Here is a 26,698-nt window from a genome sequence, read left to right as displayed (position 1 = left end):
TTTGGATATTTTGAGTATTTGGCTATGTTCCACTACTGGCTTCTAGTGGATGAGGCCAGGGGTGCTGCTAAATATCTTCCAATACATAAGCAGCCTCACAGCAAAGAATTATTTGGCCAAAATGTCAACAGTACCAAGAAACTTTGCAAACCACTTTTGACACATTCGATCAGTCACAGCACCTTCTCCATACACTGCACAAATCTTCTTGCATTTTTAGTTGCATTTTTGCCCTTCTTGAAATAATAAAGCAAAATACACCGAAAATGTTGCGTATCTTCTTCTATCTTCAATATTAAAATGGCTGCAGCCCTAGCTAGTGTGTCTCAGTGAATTGAGTGCCGGCCTGTGAATCGAGAGGGTGCCGGTTCAATTCCCAGTCAGGACACAGGCCTGGGTTGCAGGCTGGGCCTCTGGTTGGGGGCATGCGAGAGGCAACCACACATTGATGTTTTTCTCCCTCTCTTTCTCTCTTCCTTCCCCTTCCTCTAAAAGTAAAGAAAAAAAATTTTTTAAAGAAATAAAATAAAATAAAATGGCTGCACAAAAATTCACTGGTTATGATGTATTTTTTAATCCACACTGTCACAATACAGCTGTCACAATACAATCTAACAAAATTGTTTCGACTGAAGTTCCAAACAACTAAGCACTACTAGAGCCATTGCATGGAAAATACGTAACGGACTTTTTGGCCAACCCAATGCATACATGCATGCACGCACACACCCACCCACACACACGTATGCACACACACACATATATATCATGCTTCTTTAAACACTTAAATATGTACATGTAGTTTCATATTAAAATATTTAAAACATCATTTTAATAAATATCTTACTGATTTTAGGATTTCTGATCTTCTTTTTGATTGAAGGACATTTATCTGAGGGAAAATACACTTCATTAATTTTCCACACATTATTTTAAAAAGTAATCCATAACGCAATATTGTAAAAGTTGCTAATTCTAATGGCTAAACATTTTTTCAGAAAAGTAAATAAAAACAAAATTCAAGTTTTTCATCCTTTGGCCTACTTTTGGTGAAAACAGTTAAGACAAAAATACCAATAAAACTCCTCCATTTTTTATCTCAAAGAAAAAAATGACTGAATTTAAATCATAATATTGTAATGCTAAAACTATCACTTTGACAGATATTTGAATTTCTTAGAATTTCATCTTTCTCCTATCCTCCTTATTTAATGCAACTTTCTAATGCAAATCATCTTCACTTCACCACTACCATCAACCACCACCTTATCTCTTCTGGACTTTTCCAATAGTCCTAGTCTGTGAACGAGTGTTTCCACTCTTGACTCAGCAACCAAAGTGATCTTTTAAAATGTAAGTAAGATCATTTACATTCTGGCTTAAAACCTTCCAACTCTCTACTGCAGCCTTCAAAGGCCCTTTGTGATTGGGACCTGCCTACCTCACCAACCTACTTTTCTACCACTTTCCCCCTTCTTGTGTTCAACATCAACCCAAGAGTACTCCCACCTCAATGCCTACATACTAGTTGTTCAACTTTATGTCATGATATTCTGCCCTGATGAACACAAGGCTATATCTTACCAATCAAATCCTAGCTTAAATACTATCTCTTCACAAGGTCTAAAGTAGGCCCATATACACTCTCTAGCACAGCAACCCTATTAATTTTATTCATAGCAATCATAACCACCTTATATTTTCTAATTTATGTGTTTTCCTCAACTAAAATGTAAGCTTTGTGAGATCAAGACCTTGCCTTATTCCTGCTTTCTCCAAGTGGTACACAGTAAGCACTCAATAAATATTTGTTAAATAAATTGATAGATTTAAATTTTAAATTAATATTTTAATTAGACTAAACTTACAAAAAGATCAGTAAAATATAAAATGTGTATTTTGTGGTATCTTTCTTAGCACTAGAAATTCATAACATCTTATTTTTCTCTCATGTATATCAATTTAATAAAATAAAATGTTTACTTAAAAGAATCACTTATTTTTGTTAATATTGTCAAAATACAGGTTTTAAAGAATACCTGCTTTTTAGTATGTCCTTCTCACTGAATATTTTGTTTTTGATTTATAAATAATCTTAAAGCACTGATAAAAAAACAAGAACAGACAAAGAAAAGCACAAATAACTTTGCTTAACTAAGCACTAGTTTCCTCTGCTTGTGTCTTTCAAGGCCTATTCAGTTTTGAGAACTAAAATATTAACTTTCACATGCTCTAAGTAAAAGCAGAGGCTATAAATAACCTATTATTCAAAATTTGGAAAATGTTAAAAGTACCTTTGTTTTGTTTTTTTCCCCATCTGGCAATGAAAAACAGAATTTACTTTGCGTGCGTGCCTTCGTGTCGGTGTAAGTTCAAATACTTAGAGAAGCTAAAGCATAACAGACTTACTAGTCTCCAAATTAAATAGTTTGGCCATATAATAAAATGACACAATAGTTGTCATCAGAAAAATCGAATAAACTAAAAATTATTGGGAAGGTGGGACTCAACTTAAAACTATTGGATGGACACCAAAGGAAATGGGTAATTCATAATATGTAAGTTTGAAAATAGTATTTTAGCTGAATCCCCCTCCCCAAATTAAATTTAAAATTAGGCCATTCGTTCTGGCAAGAAACATTTATTATCTATTTTCCAACCACTATACTAGAGGGAAGGGATACATCTAGTAATAGAAAAGACATATAAATAAATTACAATAAATGGGTTAAGTGCTCTAACAGCAATGTTTATGATAATATTATGGAAGCATAGTGGAGGCAGAGTTAAAAATGATTCATTTTGTCTGGAGAAGTCTGCATAGCTCTGACCACAGAACAGAGAACGAATCAGTAACGGAGCTGGTAAAAGCAATGCAAGAAACACCAACTACATGAGAACATCCTAATGTTCTAGATAAGAAACAATTAGGGCTATAGCAAGAGCAAGAAAGAACAAATTTAAGAGGTACATAGAACTTTTAAAGGCAGTTTTGGTTTTTAGATATAGCAGCTGAAGATGAGGAAAATATCTGCTATAATTCTCCCATTTTGGATGCCATTCAGTTAGGTAAGAACAAAAATAAGCTGTTTGGGAAGAAGAATTCAGTTTTGGACACAAAAAGAATGAGATACTTCTGGAAAAAGAAAAAAGAGTTTGTCATCTCTTTATGGCGATAAATCAGGCAAAGGAGCATGATGAAACTCTCAGAAAAATGATGAAGTCAGAAAAATATAGGACCAAACACAAAACCTGGAAAAAGAGATTGAAAAGTCAGGCAAAGGAAAGAAGCCCGTGGAGGAAATGGAAAATAAATAGAAGATGACCTAAAAGTGGTTTGAGATAAATCAAGACAAAAGTATGTTTCAAGAAAAGAGTATGGCTTACATTATCAGTGAAACAAGATAGTCAGGTTGGTTAAAAACTAAAATGTATCTAATGAATACCACTTCAGCATGAGCCATGTCAGTGGAACAGGGTAGGAAGACTGAGAACTCATACTAACACAAGAAGTGGTATGAATGTGAGGCAGGTAACAGGAGACAGGGAACACAGACTACTATGTTCTAGAAACCTTTAGTTAATGAAGGGAGTTTATTTATTTTTAAAATTTAACTTCCCACTTAACTGAAAGAGAACTTAACAGAAAAACTCTTAAAGTCATTTTCTATTGTTTTGCAAAGTTATCTGAGTAGTTTTTAATCACTAACTTATATACTGTTATTTATGTATTATTTTAAGAAACAGTGTATGATCATCATTAAGTCAACAGTCTCTGGGAACTCATTGCTATTTTATAAAAGGAGATTCAAAAAAGATAATTCTCTAAGTATTAAAACTTCTAGGCTTTAAACTTCATAGTCTATATATACGGACACACAATATACGTGTGAAATAATGTATAATGTGTGCCTTCATTTTTCATTTCTCTCAAATTTCTTTAGAGACCTGTTACCTTCAAATCAGATTGGTTTCAATGATGCATTGGACCAGAGATCACCAGGCAACTTACCAAACACTGACCTCTAGTTTTAAAAAGTAGCACCTAATGCAAAACATGAGAACACTACTTCTAGAATTATTTTTCTTTTGGCAATATGGTGTGCTTCAGTATCTCTAGAATCTACTCTAAAGAAACAATCAGAAATGTGGTGAAAGATATATGCAAAGATCTTATTATCATTTAAAATTACTGAAAATTACATTTTCACTATTACCAGTAAAACTGGAAACAAATCAAATCTTAATTAAATTGACACAGCAACTCTAAAAAATAAAACACAGCAATTAAAAATGCTTTTTACAACATCTAAAATGGCGGGATGTATAATGTGAACTGAAAAGAGGGCGAAATCTTAATCAAAGTCTTATGTTTCCATACACAGATATACAAGCAAGTGCAATTTTTCACAAAATTTCAGTTTAAGTTTAAACTAAAAAAGAATCCATTATAAATTATTTTCAGGAAAATCACTCAAAAATAATGACATGTTTAGCAACCGCTTTTTGAAAATACACACTAAATATACCTGAAGTACATAGTCAAGGGCTATGTGTCGGAAACACTTTCTTGTTGCCGTCAGGATGTTTGTGGCTTCTTCCACTTCGTGCTGTTTGTTTCTCTGCACTTGAGCATTTTTTACTAATGCGTTTTCTTTCTCTTCGCTGACTTTCTCAAACTGCTTCTTGGCATCTTTGAATTTTCTAAGATCTCTAAAAAGTAAAAGTAGTGCAACTTTTATAAAACTTTCCTGACCAAAATTTTAGCAAAATAACATTTAGCATTTAATTCTTATGTTCCTCTATTTATTTGATTCGCTGTGCAGTGACTCTCCATAGCTCTTCCAACTACAATATACATTGCTTTTCTATTATATATAATTCCCAACATAGTCACCTGACATTTCCTTACTTAAAGCTATAAATTTGAGGTGAAAATAAATTATCCAAATTAACATTACAGAAACATAAAAAGCAAAGTTAATTCTTTTTCCCCTAAAGACAAATTCAGTGACATGTATCATTATTAAAACAGATGATTTTTAAATAGCAGTGTAAGAATCATCACAGGACCTTGTTAAAAATGCAAATTCTAAGGCTCCTCTTCTCCCAGAGATTACAATTCTTTAGTCTTTGGGATAAATCCTAGAAACCTGTGGAGGTTTTTCTAAGATACACCCTTGATTTTACTGCTTTGGGTGGACTCAGACCACACTAAGAAACAACATTCATTTCTTGTTGAAGGGAACTACTGGTCCAAAGGATATGAATATTCTTAAAACACAAACTCATAATGCTTTCTAAAGGAACTCCTGTACCCAGAAAGGGTAATAGTATCCATTTCAATAGTCTGAAAATCTGAAATCCTTGGTTCATTAATGATCTTGGGTAAGTATATAACATCACCTTGCTTTTACTTTTTACATCAGAGAAGTAGGCAAAATAACTTGAAGTCAAACAATTTTAAAATAATAATAATAATAGTAAAGTTTACCTAAGAAAGAACTCTTGTAAGAAGCTACTAACTTTCACATATACATTCTCTCAGGACATTCTGAATATCAGTTTATTATGAAGTAGTTTATAAAGGATCTTTAAGACATCACCTCCACTACAACAATTCTAACTGACTAAACAGCAGTGCATTAATTACATTCATGTGATCTGCCACTATTTACAGCTTATAACATCTATAATTTATCCTAAATACTGCATTACAATCAACTTTATCCGTAATTTTATAAATTCTCAGTCAGGAAATAAAAGAGGAAATCTGAATTATTAATGTGGGACAGTTCAATACATTTTTAGTTCTAGTTTCATTTTATTTCACATATGAAATGTAATGAATGTGACACAAAAGGCTCATATGTAGCAAAAAGCATGCATTTTTCATTTATCATTCTTATATATTCTCTTCTCTTCAAAGAAAATGTCATGAAACAACATCACCTATACTGACAGTATTTCAGCCACTCTTGGGGTTTGCTTTGGTTTTGAAAGGTTATTAGATTATTTAAGTTTTCTAAATTTAAAACAATTCTAGCTATGTATCCTGGACACATATTTCATAGTATAAATGCTTCACTATAAGGCATTAAGTCTGATACTTTGAAGAATAATTCTGGGGGAAAAATGCAATATACATCTCACAAAGCAAAGCAAAACAAAGAAAACTAATATTTTTGCAATTCATGTTCAATAATTTCTCTCCAAAGACAGCAACTCCCAGATGTAATAATTAACTAATTGTGCTTGTTTTTCCTTCACTGCAAATGACTTACTCTTTAACAAAGTTCTGAAGCTGTGCCTTAATTGATCTCTGAGTTTGGTCAAATAGGATCTAGAAGATAAAATGTAACATTAAGCAATTAGAAAAGTAAATAAATAATTTTCAAGAAGTTCTATAATTATCACATTCCTCTATCAATACTTCAATTTCTAATAACACTTTTATTTTTTTAAATTTATTTCTTTGTTTATTTATTTATTTTTAGAGAGAGGGGAAAGGAGAAAGAGAGGGAGAGAAGCATCACTGTGTGGTTGCCTCTCACTCACGCCCCCAACTGGGGACCTGACATGCAACCTAGTAATGTGCCGACTGGGAATCGAACCAGCGACACTTGGCTCGCAGGCCAATGCTCAATCCACTGAGCCACAGCAGCCAGGGCTCTAATAACACTTTTAATTCGTACTTAAGACTACATAAGAAATCAGCATTTAAAAAAGAAACAAACTGGTTTTCAAGCTAATTTCACCTGGTCTAAAAAACAAAATCCCTTCTATTTACAGAGGAAATAAAAATCTGCTTTAATATTTTTAAAAAATTGCCCTGGCAGGTGTGGCTCAGTGGGTTAAGTGGTGGCCTGCAAACTGAAAGTTTGTGGGTTCAATTCCCCCATGCCTGGGTAGTGGGCTGGGTCCCTGGTTGGGGACATGTGAAAGGGAACTGACCCATGTTTTTCTTGTACATCAATGTTACTCTCCCTCTTTTTCTCCCTCCTTTACCTTCTCTCGAAAAATAAATAAGATCTAAAAAAAAATAAAAAAATGATTTAAGAATATTTAAATAAAATGCTCAAACAGTAGAGCAATTTATTTCCTTGATTTTAATTCAGGTTTTGAAAGACAACCTAAGAGTAATACAAATCTCACTCCAACCACAACAGAAATTTCTTAATCTCATATATCAAAGCACACCAAATGCAAACAACACCATGACTACCTTATATATCTTAATTAATAGTCATTTGGGAAGACCTCGGGATTTACATGCTTTATATACTGAGTTCAAGTAAACACTGTATAGTTCTTTAGATTAAATAATTGCTAAGATTAGAGACAAAAAGAGAATTTTATTCCTCACAATATTTTGCCCCACTTAAATGATTCCACATACTCAACTTTGATAGCTCTATGTGTGGTAAATTTCACAGGGATAGTCATGGGAATTCCAAGTACTTTCATAATTTATATATATACTTCATTCAGAATTAGAAACATATGTCAGATGAACAGGCAGAAAAATCAATATTCAAAACAAAAAGAAAAGCCTGTGTCCTTCTACTAGTTAAAAACAGTACTAATTTAGTTCTTTCTGAAATCTTAGTATTAGCAAAGTCCCATGTTCTCACCTAAAAACCAAATACAACACACATGCGCGCGCGCATACACACACAGACACACGTTATATTGAATTCGGGGTTTCAAAATCCATCAATTTATGTACTTCCAAAGAGAAAAAAATAATTGTATTATGTTCTAAAGAAAGGAAATAATGAAAATCAAAGTGGATGTCAACAAAACAGAAAACAAAATCAACAGCCAAAGATCAATGAAACCAAAGCTTAGTTCTTTGAGATGACCTATAAAATTAATTAACCTCCAGCCAAAGTGATCAGGAAAAAAGAAGTCATAAATTTCAAATATCAAGAAGAGAAGTAATTTTACCACAGATTCCACAGATATTAGAAAGAAAAACCAAAAGAGTTAGTGAATTTTATGGCTGTAAATTCAACAGATGAGTAAGTTCTTTCTTTGAAAGACAAAAATTACCATAGCTCACTCAAGAAAAATAATCAATAACCTAAATGGAATTAAAGAATCTATAGTTTAAAGCCTACTACACTTACATAAAGCCTAGCAATCTCACTTCTATGTACTGCCCAAGAGAAATGAAAACTCAGGTTCACAACAAAACTTGTGTGTCAATGTTTATAGCAGTTTCATTCCTAATTGCCCCAAACTGGAAACAACCCAAATGTCTTAGGAGAAACAAATTCTGCTACATCAATACAATGAAATACTACTCAGCAAAAAAAAGGCACAACTGGAAAAATTGGAACTACTGTAACAACATAATCAATAAAATACACTTTAAAAAAAGGCACAACTATGAATATGTGCAAAAACATAAATGAATCTCAATGCATTTTGCTAAGTAAAATAAATCATACTCAAAGGCTACAAGATGTATAATTCCACTTACATGACACTTAGGAAAAGGCAACACTATAGGGATTGAAAACAAATTAGCAACTTCCAGTAGCAGAGGGTAAGAAGGGCTGGCAATGGGGTATTATGGGGTATTTTTAGTTAATGGAACTGCATATTGACTGTGAATACATACCCAATTATATGCATGCCAAAACTCGAAGCTGTATACCACAGGAATCAAATGTTATATTTAAATTTTAAGATAACATTAAACTATGAACAACAACAGGGTACACACGAATCACAAGATTTTTAAAAGAATTAAACAAACAGCAGACTAATGAGGTTGACTGAAAGGACAGATAAAGAAACATAAAGCCAATGAGAATAAAATACAAGTAACATTTATGAAAATTAACCATATAATAGGGGATAAAGCAAGAGTATGTCATCATATCGAAGATGTTCTCTGACCTCAATGAAATTAAATTATACTACTGATACATGACATAAATCAATCTCAAAATTTGTATGCCAAGTGAAAGATCTCTCTCTCTCTCATATACACACACACATGAATACTCTATTATTCCATTTATATGACATTATAAAACAAGCAAAACTAGTTTTAGAAAAAAAACAGAACAGTACTTGCCTCAGGAGTGTGAGTTGCAACTGTACGAGAATAGGTATGAGAAAACTTTCTGGGTAATACTAATGATCTTTATCTTAAAAGAGATTTGAGTTACACAAGGGTATGCATTTATCAAAATTCATTATTGGTACACTTAAGACACACATTTAATATATTTACATTTTACCTCAAAAAAATTTAAACTAAAAAATATTAAACTAACAAATGATGCATGGGAATGTACTGTATTTAGAAGTAAAATATACAATGAAATACATCTATAACAGATAGATTGATGCATAGATAGAAGAGAGAATAAATGGATAGATACATGATAAAGCAAATATACCTAGCAGGTGAATATATGTTTATTGTAAAGTATCTCAACTTCTAATAATAATCAGAAAAAGTCACTCCTCCTCAAAAAACATTTTAAACCCTTCTAAGAAAAAACTTTACAAAGGTGTCCTCACTGGTGAATTCTATCAAACATGAAGGAAGAAAAAAATACTAATCCTACTCAAACCCTTCCCCCAAAATTGGTTCTATCAGAAAATCTATTCATGAGAAATTTCTTATGAGGGACAAAACCAGACAAAGACATTCTAAAAAAAGCTACAAAATAATTCTTAAGAATACATAACACAGTGATATAGAAAAACAATATATAAAAAGCAAAATACATCATGAGCATTCGGGATTTATCCCAGGAAAGCAAGATTGATTTAACATTCAAAAATCAAAAAATATAATTCACCATGTTAACAGACTAAAATAGAAAAACTACATGATCATATCAGTGGATGGGGAAAAAAAAGCATTATACAAAATACGATATCCATTCCTAATAAAAATTCTTAGAAATCTGGGAAGGGTACTTCCTCACTCAATAAATGGCACATATGAAAAACTTACAACTAACATCATATTTAGTGGTGAAAAGCTACTTTCCCCTGAGAATCAAGAACAAGGCAAAGATGACTGTTCTCATCACTTCTACACAATATTGTACTAGAAATCCTATCAATGCAATCAAGGAAGAAAAATAAAATAAAAAGCAGACATGTTAGAACAGAAGGATGTAAAATTGTTTTTATACACAGGCTACATGATTGACCATGTAGATAATACTATAAAATCTACAGAAAAATTTATTAGAAAGGTTGCAAAAACAAAGTCATATACAAAAATCTGTGGTGTTACTATATACCAGCAATGACCAATTAGAAATGAACTTTTAGAAAGAATACTATTTACAACAGCAACAAAAAACTGGAAATGTTTAAGAATAAATTTCACTTTTAAAGATAAGCAAAACTCATACAGTGAAAAATTAAATAGAGAGACATACTTTGTTTACAGATTAGAAAATTCAATATTAGGAAGATGTCAATTCTCACCAAATTCATTTCTGATTTGATGCAATCCTGCTTCAAATCCCACTATGGTTTTATGTAGAAGTTGGAAATCTGATTCTGAAATTTATATGGAAATATAAAGGATCTAAAATAGCCAAACCAAAAAGAAAAAAAAGGAACAAAGTTGGAATACCTATACTACCTGATTTCAAGACATTATGAAAGCTACAATACCCAAGGTAGTTGTTGTATTAAAATAAAGATAGGCAAAGAGCTCAATGAAACAGAAGAGTCCAGAAATGACCCACACATGGTCAATTTAAAAAATATATATTTTACTTATTTTTAGAAAGAGGGGAAGAGAGGGAGCAAGAGGGAGAGAAACATCCATGTGCAAGAGAAACAATCAGTTGCCTCTTGCACACCCCCACCTGGGGACCTGGCCTGCAACCCAGGCACGTGCCCTGACTGGGAATCGAACCAGCAACCTTTTGGTTTGCAGGCTGGCACTCAATCCACTGAGCAACGACAACCAGGGCCATGATCAATTTTTTTAAACAGAAGTGCCAATATGGAAAAGATTTTTTTCAAAGAAATGGTGCTGAAACAAACAAGTGAAGAGGTATATGCCAAAAAAATGAACCTTGACCCTTACCATTCAACACATACAAACATTAACTTGGATTGGGTCGCAGATCTAAACTAAACATAGAATAAAATCTTGGTGAACTTGCTTTGGCAAACATTTCTTAATAGAACACAAAAAGAAAACTATAAAAGAATAAAGATTTTGTTCTTCAAAAGATAGTGCTACAAAAATGAAAAAGACAAGCCAAAGCCTGGGAGAAAATACTTGCAAAATGTTTATCTGACAAAAGACATATATGGAACACAGAAAGAACTCTTACAACTAAATAATAATGAGACAACTAATTTTTTAATGGGCAAAACATCTGACATTTCACCAAAGAAGATACATAGATGGCAAATGAACACATGAAAAGATGCTCAGCATTGTGAGTTATTAAGAAAATGAAAACTTAAACCATAATAAATTTTAAAAGAGTGACCATAACAAGTGTTGACAATCACATGAAGCAACTAGAACACTCATACATTGCTGGTGGAAAATGGTACAATCCACTTTGGAAAACAATTCCAAATTTTGGAGCTTATTTTAGTTTATTTATAAAAATTAAATTTTTTATGAATTTAACATATAAAAACATTAAGATTATTATAAACATTAATAAATTCTTGTTCTTGTAATTTCTTAGTAGTGTTTCAGTTTTTGCTGTATAAGTAGTTTTGTAAAAAGTTATACATAATTCTACCTTACAAACTAGCTGTTCTACTCTTTACATAAAACAAATAAAAGCATGTCTATACAGATGTTTACATATATATTTTATAAGCAGCTTTATTTGTAATACCCAAAACTTGGAAACCACTCAAACATTCATTGTGGTTGCTTTAAAATATGTCCACAAATTCTTTGACACTCTTCTTTTCAAAAGTGGATCCCGATTCTTCACCCCTTGAGAGTGGGCTCATCTTAGTGACTTCTAACAAATATCGATATGGATAAAGTAACAATGAGTGACTTCTAAGACTAGGTCATGAAAAGTATTGCAGCTTTCTCCTTGTCCATGTTCTTGCATCACTTGTTTGGGAGTAACCAGTAAGGACACTCAAAAAGACCCATGAAGAAGTTTCTTGCTCCTGCCTTGTGTAGGTCAGTGGACTGAGCGCTGACCTGGGAACCAAAAGGTTGTTGTTTGATTCCTGGTTAGGGCACATGCCTGGGTTGCCTACCCCAGTCGGGGGCGTGCGAGAGGTAACTGCAACAGATGGGAGTATAGCACATATCATTGTTTCTCTTTCTTCCTCCCCTCCAGTCTCTTTGTAAAAATAAATCTTAAAAAAAAAAACAAAAAAACACAGAGCTGGAGCCACACATGAGCTCTAATTTTTAGAATTAGATCCTCCATCCACTCCCTCTGAAGCTTTCAAATGACCAGTCCTAGCCAACATCTTCATAAACAATAAAAAGTCCTGCCGAGCCCTGGCTGGTGTGGCTCAGTGGACTGCGTGCTGGCCTGTGAACCAAAGGCTCTCTGGTTCAATTCCCAGTCAGAGCACATGCCTGGATCGCGGGCTGGCTCCCCAGTTGGGGGTGGGTGTGTAAGAGGCAACTGTATCACACTGATGTTTCTCTCTCTCTGTATCTCCCTTCCTTCCCCTCTCTCTAAAACTAAATAAATAAAATCTTTAAAAAAGAAATTCCTGCTGAGAAACTGTAAGCTAATATCTTTTGTTAATAGCAATAGATAACTTAATCCAGGTGAATGGATAAACAAACTGTGATATATTCATATAATGCAGTACTATAAAGCAATAAAAAAGTGAACTATTGATACATAGATAACATAATTGAGTCTCAAAATAATTACACTGAAAGGAATTAAGACAAAAAGATTCCATTTACATATTAGTCTTATAAATGTAAAATAATCAATAATGATAGAAAGCAACAATAACAAAATGACACAACTTTTCCCCTGGCATTACCACTTGAAACATCCAAAACTATTTTAGTCAATAATTTGCCATCACTTCTTTGATTTGTACCCATTGTCAAATATTTCATCTTTCTTTTGCTCTTATTTTCCACTTCTATTAACTTTTTATTTTTCACATTTTCTCTACTTAAGTAGGTATGTATGGTTGTTTCCTTAACATTATGATCATTTGTTATAAGCTATTCCCATTAGAATATAATGAATTTTGTTATTTTTTTGGCTGTTACTCATTGGTACTTATTTATTGTTGGCTTTAGATGTTACTTAGTCAAAGTCTGACCTTGATAAAATTTCATTATGTTTTATTTTTAATTATTAAAAAATGTATTTGTGAAGATGAAACTAAATGCACATAATTAAGTCATTTTACATGGGACCGTAGGCCTTTGTAGATTCAAAAATATTTTGAAATTTTGATTTTGTGATCATGTATGAGTAATATTTATTGAATTTACTAAAATAAATTTATTTTTCGTATTTTATTTACTAAATGCTTAATATTATAATCTTTCAATATAATTTATTTTACAATACCTTAAGAATGTAGGAAATTAAACAATTTCTAAACCTTAAGACATATACTATTTCACATAATATTTAAACATTTGCTTTTTACTGTTATTTTCCTAAGACCATTGGAAAACACATAATTACATATTGTTTTTGTGATTAATCACTATGTTTTAATTATGTTCAATTTGTAACAATCAAAATACATCCTGCATATCAGATATTTACATTACGATTCATAACAGTAGCAAAATTACAGTTATGAAGTAGCAACAAAAATAATTTTATGGTTGGGGATCATCACAACATGAGGAGCTGTATTAAAGGGTCGCGGCATTAGGAAGGTTGAGAACCACTGCTCAAAATGCTATGAGAAAACTTTAAAACAAACAAAAAGATACTATGAGAACAATGTAATTTAGCATTTTGATAGTGCAGCCCCAATGACAGCAAGATGTTAATTTACATTAAGGATTCATTTGGAAAAGTCTGAAGATCTAGTAATACATTGTTTCACAAAGGATCTTTCATATGTAAAAGACTATGCAGATACGAATTCCAAATGTTATCAAAATGATGCATGAATCTAAAAATATATTCAAAATGTTTGTTTTCATCTTTTCAGCTTTTAGTAAAGAAATTATATGAGAATATCACTCCGCTGTTTCATATAAAAGTGTACAAGCTGTCCAAAGGAAGAAATTTTGCCTAAGTTTTTAAGTTAAAAGTAGAATTCAAAAGTTTAGGAGGAACAATTCTCAGTGTAAAAATTTGTTTAATGCCAGTTACTGACTTTTAAAAGATAGTTTACTTAACTGGTGTTCTTTTTCATGGAATTATTATTGTCAATATGTAATATCTTTCCTAACACTGTTTTATTTGAATATAACTTGGTAAAAAAGAAATCATTTATTAAATATTAATTAAATTTATTATTTTAACTTAAGTCTGTAAAAAAGAAATGTAAACATTTTTCACCAACACCCAGACAGGACATGAAACCCTCATGTCCCCCTGCAGTTTCCTGCAGTGTGCCATACAAATATCCCATAGTTTTTATCTGTGCCATGAGATGATAGCAGTTGGGAAACACTGAACTACTGTAGTAGTTTCACTACATATAACCATTGCTGGCTGAATGAAAGAATGGCTATAATACAGAAAATCGCACACACAAAAAAAAAGACAAAAAGGGTCAAACAGTTTCACAGAATGTAACCAGCAATTCAACTTTAAGCTTCACTCGGCAAAGATAATAAACAAATATTCCAAGTTCTTTGTACCAACAGCATATTAGAATCCAAGAGTCATCAGTGAGGTTACAGAAATTATGTTCCAGGAACACAAATCAGATTTAAATCAACTCTAGTACTTAGCAGAATGTGACCTGCTCTGGAAAAGGCATGAGTTGGCATCTAATAAAGATATATGAGTTAAAGAGTAATCCTAGGAAGTTCTCATTCTATAAGGAATAAGGAACAGTATTATAAACTTTTATAGAAGAAATAAATCACAAAAGAATACAAATAATTTATTTTTAAAATGACTAATCTAATCCCAATCTATGTTTAATCTCACTTGGCTAATCACCCAAATGGTTCTTCTATATCAAACATCTATTTAAGTCCACAGTTATTAAAAAAATGACATCTCTAGAACAGCGTACCCGCTATCCTGACACAAACTAATACACCAAAACCTAAGTGTTATGAATTCTGCTACAGAATATAAAGCAAACTCCAGTGATTAATTACTTTTTACAAAGAAGTTTGTCTTATCCTATAAAGCCTTCTTTACACTGTAATGCTATGTAATTAAAATTTCATTGTAGAGAATGATACTAAAATACAGCATTTTATATAACTAGGTTTTTCCCACATTTTAATAAATGGCTCTGAGCTCATACTTAAATTTTATAATAAATAATACTTTATAATCATAAAATTTTTATAATTAAATGTCATGTAGTAAAGTATCTTTATTTTACAGAGGAAGAATGTAAAGCTTAGAAAAATTAAATGACTTCCTCAGGATAAGAATTATGTAAGTATTGAAGATATAACAATAAATATGTGTCATCCCTCAAATATAAGAATTCTGATTCAAGTACACACAAGTTACTCCTCCTGGAAAAAAACTGAAGTATCTGTTAACAAAAAACAGACCAGGTAAAGCAGATAGTGTAGCAACCATAAAAGGAAAGAAAATTAGAAGAAAATAAACCAAGGTCTAGCAATTTCATACTTATATCTTTTAAAAGAAAATTTCTGAGATGCTGTTAAAAAAAAAAGTAATAAAATTAGAAAGGTGCAGGACAGATGATCCAATATGGCACCGGAGTAAATGGAAGTTATATACTCACCTCTTCCCAGGAACAAACGGGAATTACAACTAAATTATAGAGCAATCAACCTTAATAACCAACTGAAAAAAGGCACAGGATCATCTGCGGGTAATATCAGACAAACAGTTCTCTATATACACATATATGTAATTATATATGTAAACACACACAAGTTCACCAACTTACAGCTTTCAGACCTTGAGGCAGACAAATAGAGATCTCCTCTTAGTATGCAAATTATGTTTTTAAAAGAACATAAATTTTACAGTCAAACTAGAGATCTTGAACTTTTTCCAGTACAAGGAGCAGTAAAAGAAAAATTAAAAGAATATTAAATACTCTTAATTGTCTATGTGATACACTTTGCCACTTCTTTAACACATCTTTATTCATTTAATGACTATAAAAACATTTAAGAGTTTTCACAAATTCATAATCTCAGTCTCCCTAACCTTGCCATGAGTAACTCCTTTCTACCAAGAACTCTTCTAGGTGGGAGTAGCGGAGATAAACATAACAAAGTGCCTGAAGTCACGGAACTTAGAAGAACAGACAATAAATTAAGTACATATATTTAAGAAACAGGCCATATATATATATGATATGTGTGTGTGTGTGCGTGGCAGGGTAAAATGTTAGAAAGCCTCCAAAGAGCTAGAAATCTGTAGTCTACTTCCTAGATCCTGCTGCAAACTAAGAGGTTTAGTTTTGTCAATGGGTGCCAATGTTAGATTGAGAGGCAAGAGATAAGGAGAAGCCACTTCCTTTCCTGCTTCTGTTCTGACACAACCCTCAGTGGGCAACTGTGAGCTACTCCAACCTTCAGCAGCACTGGTGACCAGTCGGGGAAGGGTCAATAGGACTGCTCCTTGGCTGTAAGAGCAGCAAAGGCAAGCTCCTGGTATTTTGGCTAGGTAACAATAGCAGTATTTTCAATACTTAGGGCCTCTGGTAACACCACTTTCGCTTTTGTTTCTCCAGTACTGGAGGCATTAGCTACTTCCCATATTTACCAATCTCAAGGTAGCATTACCTTGGCTTTTTATATTCCTTCAACCCTTCCAACACTTTTGTGACCAATTTCTATCAGAAATACCCTAAGTGGTCTTTAGTCCCCTGAATGGATGTTGGCAGATATAAGATAGGAAGAAATATCAGTCTCCAGAGTCCACTTTCACACAGTTTTGTTCCTCGCAACACCCTTACATATAGGCATGGCAAATTCCATTATTCCCTTCTTAAAGAACATTAAACTGAAAAATTTAAGTGATTATAAGTAAATTGACCAGAATTACTCAGCTAATAACAGTAGAGCCTAAGCTCAATCTAAGTTGTCTCTGTCTAAATCTGGTTCATTTTAAAACAATGTTAAAGTCAAGAATGCCAATTGCTTTCAATTTTAGAAAAGAAAACACACATGCACACATTATTGGAATCATTTCGGGAAACTGGGTGCACATTAACAGCTCTGGAACTACAAGACCAATCTCCATCCTCTTGAAGCAAACCATATTTATATACCTTGCTTTAAACACGCCTGATTTTTTGAAGATTTAATGTACTCTAAGAAAGTGATTCATAAAATATTTTAAAGTAAAATTTCTTGACAAGCTTCCAACATACATTTAAACATTTACCAAAATTTATCATAACCATAACTCTTTACATATAAAACCATAAAAAAAAACCCAAGGTATTCTTATATAAAACAAAAACATATGACTCACTGATTTAAAGAAAATATCAGAAACAGGACTATTACAAAGGACAATATATTATGGAGAAAACATTTAACCTATTATGTTAATTTAAAATCGGTAACTTTTAACAAAAAAAAAAATGCTTACTATTTACTTTTTAAGAAGTTGGAATCCAAAGATCACTTGCTTTCAAGAGAAATCAAATATACCATACACTGGCACTAAGTTCACTGGAAGGCAAAACAAGAACTAGTATGAAATCATTAAAAACAAACTGGTGCAAAATATTAGGGCTAAAACCAAAAAACTCTTAGAAGAAAACAAAGGAATAAAGCATGATCTGGGATTTAACAACAGATTCCAAATCAGGAGCAACAGAAGAAAAAAAATAAACTAAACTTCATGAAAACTGAAACTTCTGTAAAACAAAGGGCATTATCAAAAAGTAAAGAGACAACCTACAGAATGGGAGAAAATATTTACATGTCATAATACATAAATATTGCATATCTGATTAAGGTTTAATATCTGGAATATATAAAGAATTCAATTTAAAAATTTTAATGGAAAAAGGACTTCGATAGACAACAATGGCAACAGTGGTGGAAGAACATATACAAACTGCCCATAAGTACATGAAAAAAAGCTCAACTGTATTAGTCTTTAGGGAAATGCAAATTAAAACCTCAAAGTGTACAAGAGATTCCACTTCACACATACTAGGATGACTATAATCAAAAAAAAAGAAAATTAACAAGTGTTGACAGGATGTGGAAAATTGGAATAATCACACATTGCTGGTTGGAATGTATAATGGTACAACCTCAGTAGAAAACAGCTTGACAGTTCCTCAAAAAGATAAATATGAACCATAACTCTTCACTTAGATATATAAACAAAAGAATTGAAAGGAGGAACTGAAGCAGATACTTGTACATGCTAATTTTGGTACAGCTACAATTTGAACTACAATTAAAACAAATATTATCAGATAACTTCAGCCTTAATATAATGACCCAAAATAATAAAAAAATAAGAAAAATCAAATTAACTAAGAACTAAAATTTAGCAGATTTTATAAGGAACATAAGTGTTGATATTTTTGTTATAGACGGCTACTAATAAATTTTGAAACACTGAATAATTGTATAATAGCCATATATGTTAAGCTTTTTTTAAAAAATTAAGAAGTATATAGCTTATAAGCTACCATATTTTCAGTAAGCTTTTAAAAAATTTATAAAGGAATTTCCTGACATTCCAAAAGTTATATCCCTTATTCATGAAGGAAAAATGTCCTCAGATATTAAGAACACATAAATATGTCAAATAATATAGCAGTTTTTAATATTGGCAATGTTCAAAGGGGATATATTTGAAAGTATCTTAAAAGAAATACAAAGTAACTAAATTCAGAATGACTTTTACTTGTTTATTCTTGAAATAATTGCATAAAAATTTACAAAGGTACAACTTAAAAGAAAGACAGCTTATGGATGTATACTCCATTGATATACGTTCAGTATTTTAGAATCGGAAATAAAATATATCCTCTCTCTCTCTCTCTCTCTCACACACACACACACACACACACATTTTAGATACACTCAACTAAAAAGCTGTTGACAAATTCAGAGTCACTGAATTCCAACGTAAGTAATTTTATAAAATATTGCCACTAAAAAAAGTACTAAAAGAACATGGTCATAGTAATATTTACTTACTGACACTTACTGTATGAAAATTTATCATTTCTTGAAGGCTGTCAGAAAACTTGGTCAAACTTGTCTATGAGAAAGAAATCAAAAGAAAAAACCAAGTCATGTTAGGAGCCACTAAAACAGGCCACAAAATGTTACTTTGGCATTTCTGAGGGAAAGACCAAGTTACATTGTAAACAATAATATTTACTTCTAAGGACAATCTCACTACCTCATGGTCATGCTCTGCAGAGGTTATGTCTCCATGTAGTAACATAAAACCATAGAATAGTCAAAGAATTAGTAATGCCCTACCAATAGATTTATGCTAACATATAGGAATAGCGTATATAAACCTAAAAGTTAAACTGAATGTATCAAGACTATGCCCATGGAGGCATCTGCAGATGAAATAATCATGAAACTATACACATTTCTTCACCTATTATTTTTCCTCATGGAAGCAATGTCATAATACCACAAATAGCAAAAGGGGTCTAGGCCAACCTAGCATAGGTAGCCGACCAAAACTTTCTTATGCAGCGACCCCATACATACAGTCAGATACTATTCTTAGGTTAATGCTCTGCTTTCCTCTATAAGAAGCTACTTAAGCAAGATCCTGCTCTTCCTGCTCAAGTCTTCTTGAAAATGTTTCTGCTCACTGAGCAGTAAGTAAACTTATACTCACAATGTAAATCAACCATCAATTAATAACCATCCAAGAAAACAGAATTATATAAGATAGTGCCAATGGGTGACAGCTTTTCAACTTCTAATTTTAAGGATCACTATAACTCTAAGGCAAATGAATGCATAATTGATTGATGTCTTGTTGCATTTATCATTTTAACTAATTTTAAAATACTAACCTCAACTACAGCATCATTACTAGAATATTGTGCCAAATCTCGAATCCCATTCATGAACTGTTTATTTGCAGCACAAAAGGCTTTTCCAGTATCAATCATCACAATACAAAGCTTCACAAGCTGAAACAGAAAAGCATTACATCAGGTTGAAAATAATTTTACAAGTTACTTAGTTGCACAAGCAATTCATAGGAGAATTATACCAAAAAGCTGACTTTTCAGGACCCAGAGGTTGTCTGATGCCAACAAAAATTCATTTTATCAAGTCAAATTCAATCCCATGAATTAACTCCATAAAAACACCTCTTTGAAGAAAGAAAAGGGAACTTCAGGCAGAGCAAGCAGTATGATAAAAGTTAATCAAAAATTTTTTAAAAACCATGGTATCTTGGAAGAAAGGGAAGTAAACTGGTATGCTGAGTTAGAACTGCTGGTCATTTCACTATCAGTCTGTCAAAGCAGATGTCCAAATTAATTAGTCAACCATATTTTTCCAATGTCAATTGTTCTGGGTTCTGGGCATTGTGCAAGATTTAGAACTGAACCCCTTTCCCTTCTCCTACCCCTCCCTTCTCTTCCCTTTCCCTTTCTTTTCCCTTCTCTTCCCTTCCCCTTTCTTTCCCCTCCCCTCCCCTCCCTTCCCCTCCCCTCCCCTCCCCTCCCCTCCCCTCCCCTCCCCTTCCCTTCCCTTCCCTTCCCTTCATGGTTATTTGCAACACTAAAGGCTTTTCCAGTATCAATCATCACAATACAAAGCTTCACAAGCTGAAACAGAAAAGCATTACATCAGGTTGAAAATAATTTTACAAATTAGTTAGTTGTAAAATTACTTTCCTTCCTTTCCTTTCCCTTCCCTTTCCTTCTCTTTTCTCCCTTTCTTTCTCCCCTTCCTCCCTCCCTCTCTCCCTTCCTTCCTCTCTCCTTCCTTCTCTTCTTCCCTCCCTTCCTCCCTCCCATTCAGATACAGAACATTTTCTTTAAACAAACAAAATGTTGGGGTGAATGACAGGTATAAAAGACAAAAGTGGAGCCATAGGTGAAAGAGGGAAGGGTACTGAGGAGGTGAGAAGAAGTGGGGCCCCAAGAAGGAAATAAAGAGCCCAGAAAACTTTAGAAAAGAACTAAATAATCTCAGGAGTATAATTTAAAACTGTTGTCCTACGGCCTTTAAGAAATTGAAAATATAATCTCTGCTCTCAGGAGTTCTGATTCTAACCAGCAGAATTTGGTAGAATCTAGATAAATTCTATATAGCATGAGCACAACTTCTATACATGACAAAACCATGCATGAGGGAAGAAAGGAAGAACATCTAACTAGGACTATGAAGATCAGGAAGGATTCCTAGAAAAGGTAGCACTTGAGAAAAATCTGGAAGACCAAGAGGAATTAGCCAATCAGATATGGATAATGGGAAGACACTATTTTATGAAGAGTATGTGTTAAAGCCTGCAAGTTTAAGAGGGCAGGGCAAACAAGAAATACCTTCGTGCAGCATGAAAATGTATACAAGAGCCAGAAAAAGCCTTGTATGCAGTGCTAAGGTGTTCACATTTTATATGAAAGGAAATAGGAAAAAATTAAAAACATTAATTGGGAGAGTTGCCCAGAGTTCCATTTTAGAATGATGACCTAAAAGGAGAAAACCTAAAGATAGGGAAATAGAATAAAGATAAGCGTGTTTGACCAAAAACAATGAGAGCTTGAATTAAGGCAATATGCAGAAAGACATGTGGGGAAGCAAATTCAAGAATTACAGTCAAGTACTGTATACTGTTATGCAGATTATGTCCCACCAAGGGAAAACATAGGGATCAAATTCAGCTTAACCTCTCTGCTTTACGATGGCTACATCTGCTACAAAACGCAATTTTGCACTAGCCATCAGACTATTTTAACAGTGTTGGGTCTGTGAGGTGGGCCTGAGCTAGATGGGCCTATGAATTAAGCCAAATGGGAAGTCTATGAAACATCAGTGAAAACAGATGTTTGAAACTCAAAAAAGAGAAGTGTGCTGTAGATACAGATACAGGAGTCATCAGCAAATAACGTGTGCGTGCTACAGTGCTGTCTCCTAGGCAGAAAGCAGAGGGCAGCATGTAGAGGGAGGACTGCATTAAGGAGACTAAAGAAGAGGAAAACATAGAAAAACAAAAAATAAAAGAACAAGAGAAATTATAATTTCACCAAAGTAAAGAAAGGATAAAATATCAAAAGATGGATGATGAATAAGTTGAAAATCCATAAAAGGTCAAGTTTCAGAAAGACTTTAAAAATATCTATTTAGTTTGGTGACAGTCACCAGCATCCCTCGAAAGAACAGTTTTAAAAGAAACTGATATAAGTGCTGTAGCCAGATTACAGTGAGTTATGAAATGCAGATCAAGAAGATATATGATAGATCACTGTTTCTGAATATACGTTCTACAGAATATCCTGCAGGAACATTTTTTTTTTTACCAAAATAAAGATTCTGTGATCAAGTAAGTCTGGAAAACTCAATTTAAAAAGTTAAACATATTTCTTTATTACTAAACTTCTCAGAGATTTTGATATATTAATGTGTAGTGTGAATCCTAGAGCGGAGTTATAACATGCAGCATTTTGGCATTAGACATTGAGTTTTCCTTTGAGGAAGAATACTCACAGGACCAACATTCCACAAAACCCACTATGAAAAATGGTGGCAGAGACTAGTCTTTTAAATATTTGCTAGTTATTAAATAATAATAATAAAATAACAAGTCTTAAGAACCAGAAAAACTAATTTTAAAACATATATGGAGTAACCAACATGCAAGGAGAAAAAAAACTGAAAAACACTAATGAGGTGAGGACATTAGCCCTATATGCTATTAAGATATACAGGTGAAATAATTAAAGTTTGATAATGGATTCGAATAGACAAACTGACCAGTGGAATAAGAGTAAAGAATCATACACAAATACTATGCAATACTTGATTAAAGTAAGATTACAGCCAATGCGGGGGGTGGGGGGCGGTGTTATCCAATAAATGATACAGGGACACTAGAGAGCCATCTAAAGGGTGGGGCAGAGAAAAATTAAGTTGGATTCCAAACCCCCAAATTAATTTCAGACAAAATGAAGATTTAAACATGAAAAATTAAATGAGAAAACAGGAGGTAATTTTTTTTTATAGGTTCAAAGTAGGAAAAACCCTTCTGAGAAAGATTCAAAATGCAAAAGGCAAAGAAGAAATTGATCAATTCAACTACATCAAAACAAACTATTTCTACAAGGGGAAAAAAACCCAATAAACTTAGTCAAAAGACAAATAACAATATGGAGAAACAATATTAGTGGCAAATCACAAGGAACTAATTTCCCTACTGTAAGAAAGGATCTAGCCCTGGCCAGGTAGCTCACTTGGTTAGAGCATCATCCCAAAACTCTAAGGTTGCAGGTTTGATCACTGGTCAGGGTACATATAAGAATTGACCAATGAATGCATAAATAAGTGAAACAACAAATCAATGTTTTTCTCTCCTCCCCCCTCTTTCTCCTTCCTTCTGTCTAAAATCTATATAAAAGAACATTATAAAAGGATCTACAAATAATTTTTGAAAATTCAACCAATCATTAGAAAAGAAAAATGCCTGACAGACATGTACAGATAATTTCCAGAAAAGGGAATTCAAATACTTTTGGTCAAGAAAAGCAATTCAATCTCACTCATAATAAAATAAATGCAAATTACTATCTTTTACAGAGTAGCATATATCAAAAAATGGGGTAACGTGCTGTTTTAGACAGTAGTTATGGGGAGATGGGCACTCAGACACTGTTGGTGGGAGTGTAAGTTGGTATAATTTCTATGGAAGGCAATTTAGCAAGGGCTATCAAAAATTTAAACACACATACCTTTAACCTAGTATTTCCTTTTAATAATGTGTCATATAGAAATATCTGAACATAAGCCACATCAATCACTGCAGCCACGGTAAAACACTGGTGGCAACCTAAGTGTCCATCAGGAGGCAAATGGATAATGAATTATGACATATTCATATAATGAAATGTAAGTCAGGCACTAAAAACAATGAGCCAGCTCTATAATTAATAACAAGGAACAACAGCCAAGATATTTTAAAGCAAATTACTGAACAGTGTTAATATTTTCATTGGGGTGGGGGAAAAAGAATACAAATACATATCATTTTTTATATGCTTACAAAATTCCTGAAAAGACAGACAAGAAACTAATTCAATGTTCTCCTTTATGAGATTAAAAGATGACTAATTTTTCACTGGGTACATATTTTTGTACCTTTGATTTTATACCACATAGGTGGTTGTAAAGAATTAAAAATAATTTAAAGTTTACATTAAAAAAAAAAAAAGAACAGAAAGAGAGGTTGGTAGTATGACATTATGGTTAAAAACACACAGATCAATGAAACAGAATATAGAGAGCCCAGAAATAAACCTATGCTTATATGTTCAATTAATCTATGGTGAAGGAGACAATAATATACAATAGGAAAAAGACAGTCTTCAATAAATGGCATTGGGAAAACTGGACAGATAATGAGAAGGAAGGAAACTAGACCACTTACACGACAGACAAAAATAAACTCAAAATAGATTAAAGATTTAAATGTAAGACCTAAAACCATAAAACTCCTAATAGGCAGTAAACTCTTTGACATCAGTCTTAGCAATACATCTTTGGATATGTCTCCTTAGGCAAAGGCAACAAAAGCAAAAATAGTCAAATGGGAATACATCAAACTAAAAAACCTTTACACAGAGAAGGAAACAATCAACAAGACAAAAAGACAAACTATTGAATGGGAGAAGATATTTGGAAATGATAGATGTGAAGAAAAGGGAACCCTTGTGCACTGTTAGTGGGATTGTAAATTACTGCAGCCACTATGGAAAACAACTATTTAAAAATAGAACTGCTGAATGACCCCATGCTTCAGATAAACTTTTGGGTATTTATCTGAAGAAAATGAAAACAATAATTGTAAAAGACACATGCATCTCTGTGTTCATCACAGCATTGTTTACAATAGCCAAGATTTAGAAGCAACCTAGGTGTCTATCAATAGTTGAATGTTAGCCATAAAAGAAGAATGAAATTTTGTCACATGGGACAGCATGAATGAACCTAGAAAGTATTTTAAGTGAAATAAGCCAGGAAGAGCAAAACAAATACCATATGATTTTACTTACAGGTGGAATCTAAAAAACAAAAGAGAAACAAACTCATAGATACTGAGAACAAACTGATCATTGCCAAAGAGAAGTAGGGTGGAGAGTTGGGTGAAAATGAGGAAGGGGGTTAAGAAGTACAGATTTCCAGTTATAAAATAAGTCATGGGGATATAATATATAACATAAAGAGTAAAATCAATATCATCTTCACTATGTAGGGTGACAGATGGTTAATTAGACTTACTGTAGTGACCACTTTTAAGGTATATAAATGTTGAATCACTGTGTTGTGCACTTGAAACTAATATAATATTGTATGTTGTATGTCTACTATAATATAAAAAAACAAACAAATAAATCCACAAGGTTCTGGACTCAGTCAGCTTAGGTTCAAATCTCACTGCCACACTTAACCATCAAAGTGATCCTGAGTGACCTTCACTTCAACAAGCCTCTGTTTCTTCTGCACTATTCAGTAACAATGGTACCAAACCAAATAAGGTTACTATAAAAGAACTGATATAATGCCCCTAGAGATCTCAGCACAAACTACTACTGGCACATGATAATAACAATGATTTGCACTTCCTTGTCAGAGGTGAGGTTTTCTTTTGTTTTGTTTTTGATCAGGAGAAACGTGAACATCTTTATCTCCTTAAAGAGACAGTAGAGAAGGGAAAAGGAGATGGCTAAAGCAAAGTTCTGAGGACTCAAGAGTCTAGAACTGCGTAAGAAAAAGGATGTACTTTTACCACTTGAGTGGGAGGAAAAAACAGAAAAAGATATGAACAGATTCTGTTTAGTTTCTATATTAGGGGCAAGAAATAAAGGTGTTCCCACCAAAAAGAAGGACGAGTTAAGGTCATTTACTAAGAATAAAGTACAAAGTGCTAAGTCTTTGAGAAAACAGTGAAGTGTAAGCGATGCTAAAGGTTACAAGACAACCCGATTGAGTCTTGGAAAAATTCATTTGCATCAAGAATTCTAGGAATATGTAGCTCTGCCAATTGGTTTCATCAAACACTTTTGTAACTTATCCTGTAGGGCTTTTTACAGCCCAGATATGGGGTAGAGAATATTGATGGTTGGATCAATATAGTGAGAATTCTATAGAGTAGGTGTTATGGAAGGGAAATGAAGGTCTCCAGAAGAGAAATAATGTTGTAATAAAATTAAGTAGCCTGCAAGGTTTCATAATAACCAAAGAGTAGAAACAACCCAAATGTCCACCAATCAATGACAGACATACAAAATGTGGTAACTCATACAATGAGTACAGTGGCATATTATTCAGTCATAAAAAAGAAATGTTGGAACACATTACATGGACAGACAAACCTTGAAAACATTATGCTATGTAAAAGAAGTCAGTCGC

At 32.9% G+C, this 26,698-nt stretch overlaps 1 protein-coding gene across 4 annotated transcripts in view; it reads right to left on the bottom strand.

Moving 5' to 3' along the window:
* ACAP2 (ArfGAP with coiled-coil, ankyrin repeat and PH domains 2) overlaps positions 1-26,698 on the bottom strand; it is a 143,894-nt gene that overhangs the window by 54,549 nt on the left and 62,647 nt on the right. For 3 of the 4 annotated variants that reach the window (XM_090278657.1, XM_090278664.1, XM_090278673.1), the window contains exons 3-7: positions 20,137-20,256; positions 19,299-19,352; positions 6,285-6,343; positions 4,530-4,713; positions 848-892 (exon numbers count right to left, since the gene is read on the bottom strand). In XM_090278657.1, the coding sequence (XP_090134783.1) occupies positions 848-892; positions 4,530-4,713; positions 6,285-6,343; positions 19,299-19,352; positions 20,137-20,256 (462 nt within the window). Of the gene's footprint in view, positions 1-847; positions 893-4,529; positions 4,714-6,284; positions 6,344-19,298; positions 19,353-20,136; positions 20,257-26,698 lie in introns of those variants that run through there. The other variant, XM_090278647.1, reaches the window with a different exon arrangement.

This window comes from Furipterus horrens, unplaced genomic scaffold (assembly GCF_987537825.1).
Source record: "Furipterus horrens unplaced genomic scaffold, mFurHor1.1.pri manual_scaffold_1, whole genome shotgun sequence".
NCBI classification, from domain to species: domain Eukaryota; kingdom Metazoa; phylum Chordata; class Mammalia; order Chiroptera; family Furipteridae; genus Furipterus; species Furipterus horrens.
Note: the sequence above shows the minus strand (reverse complement) of the source record. Positions and strands in the feature narration are given on the sequence as shown.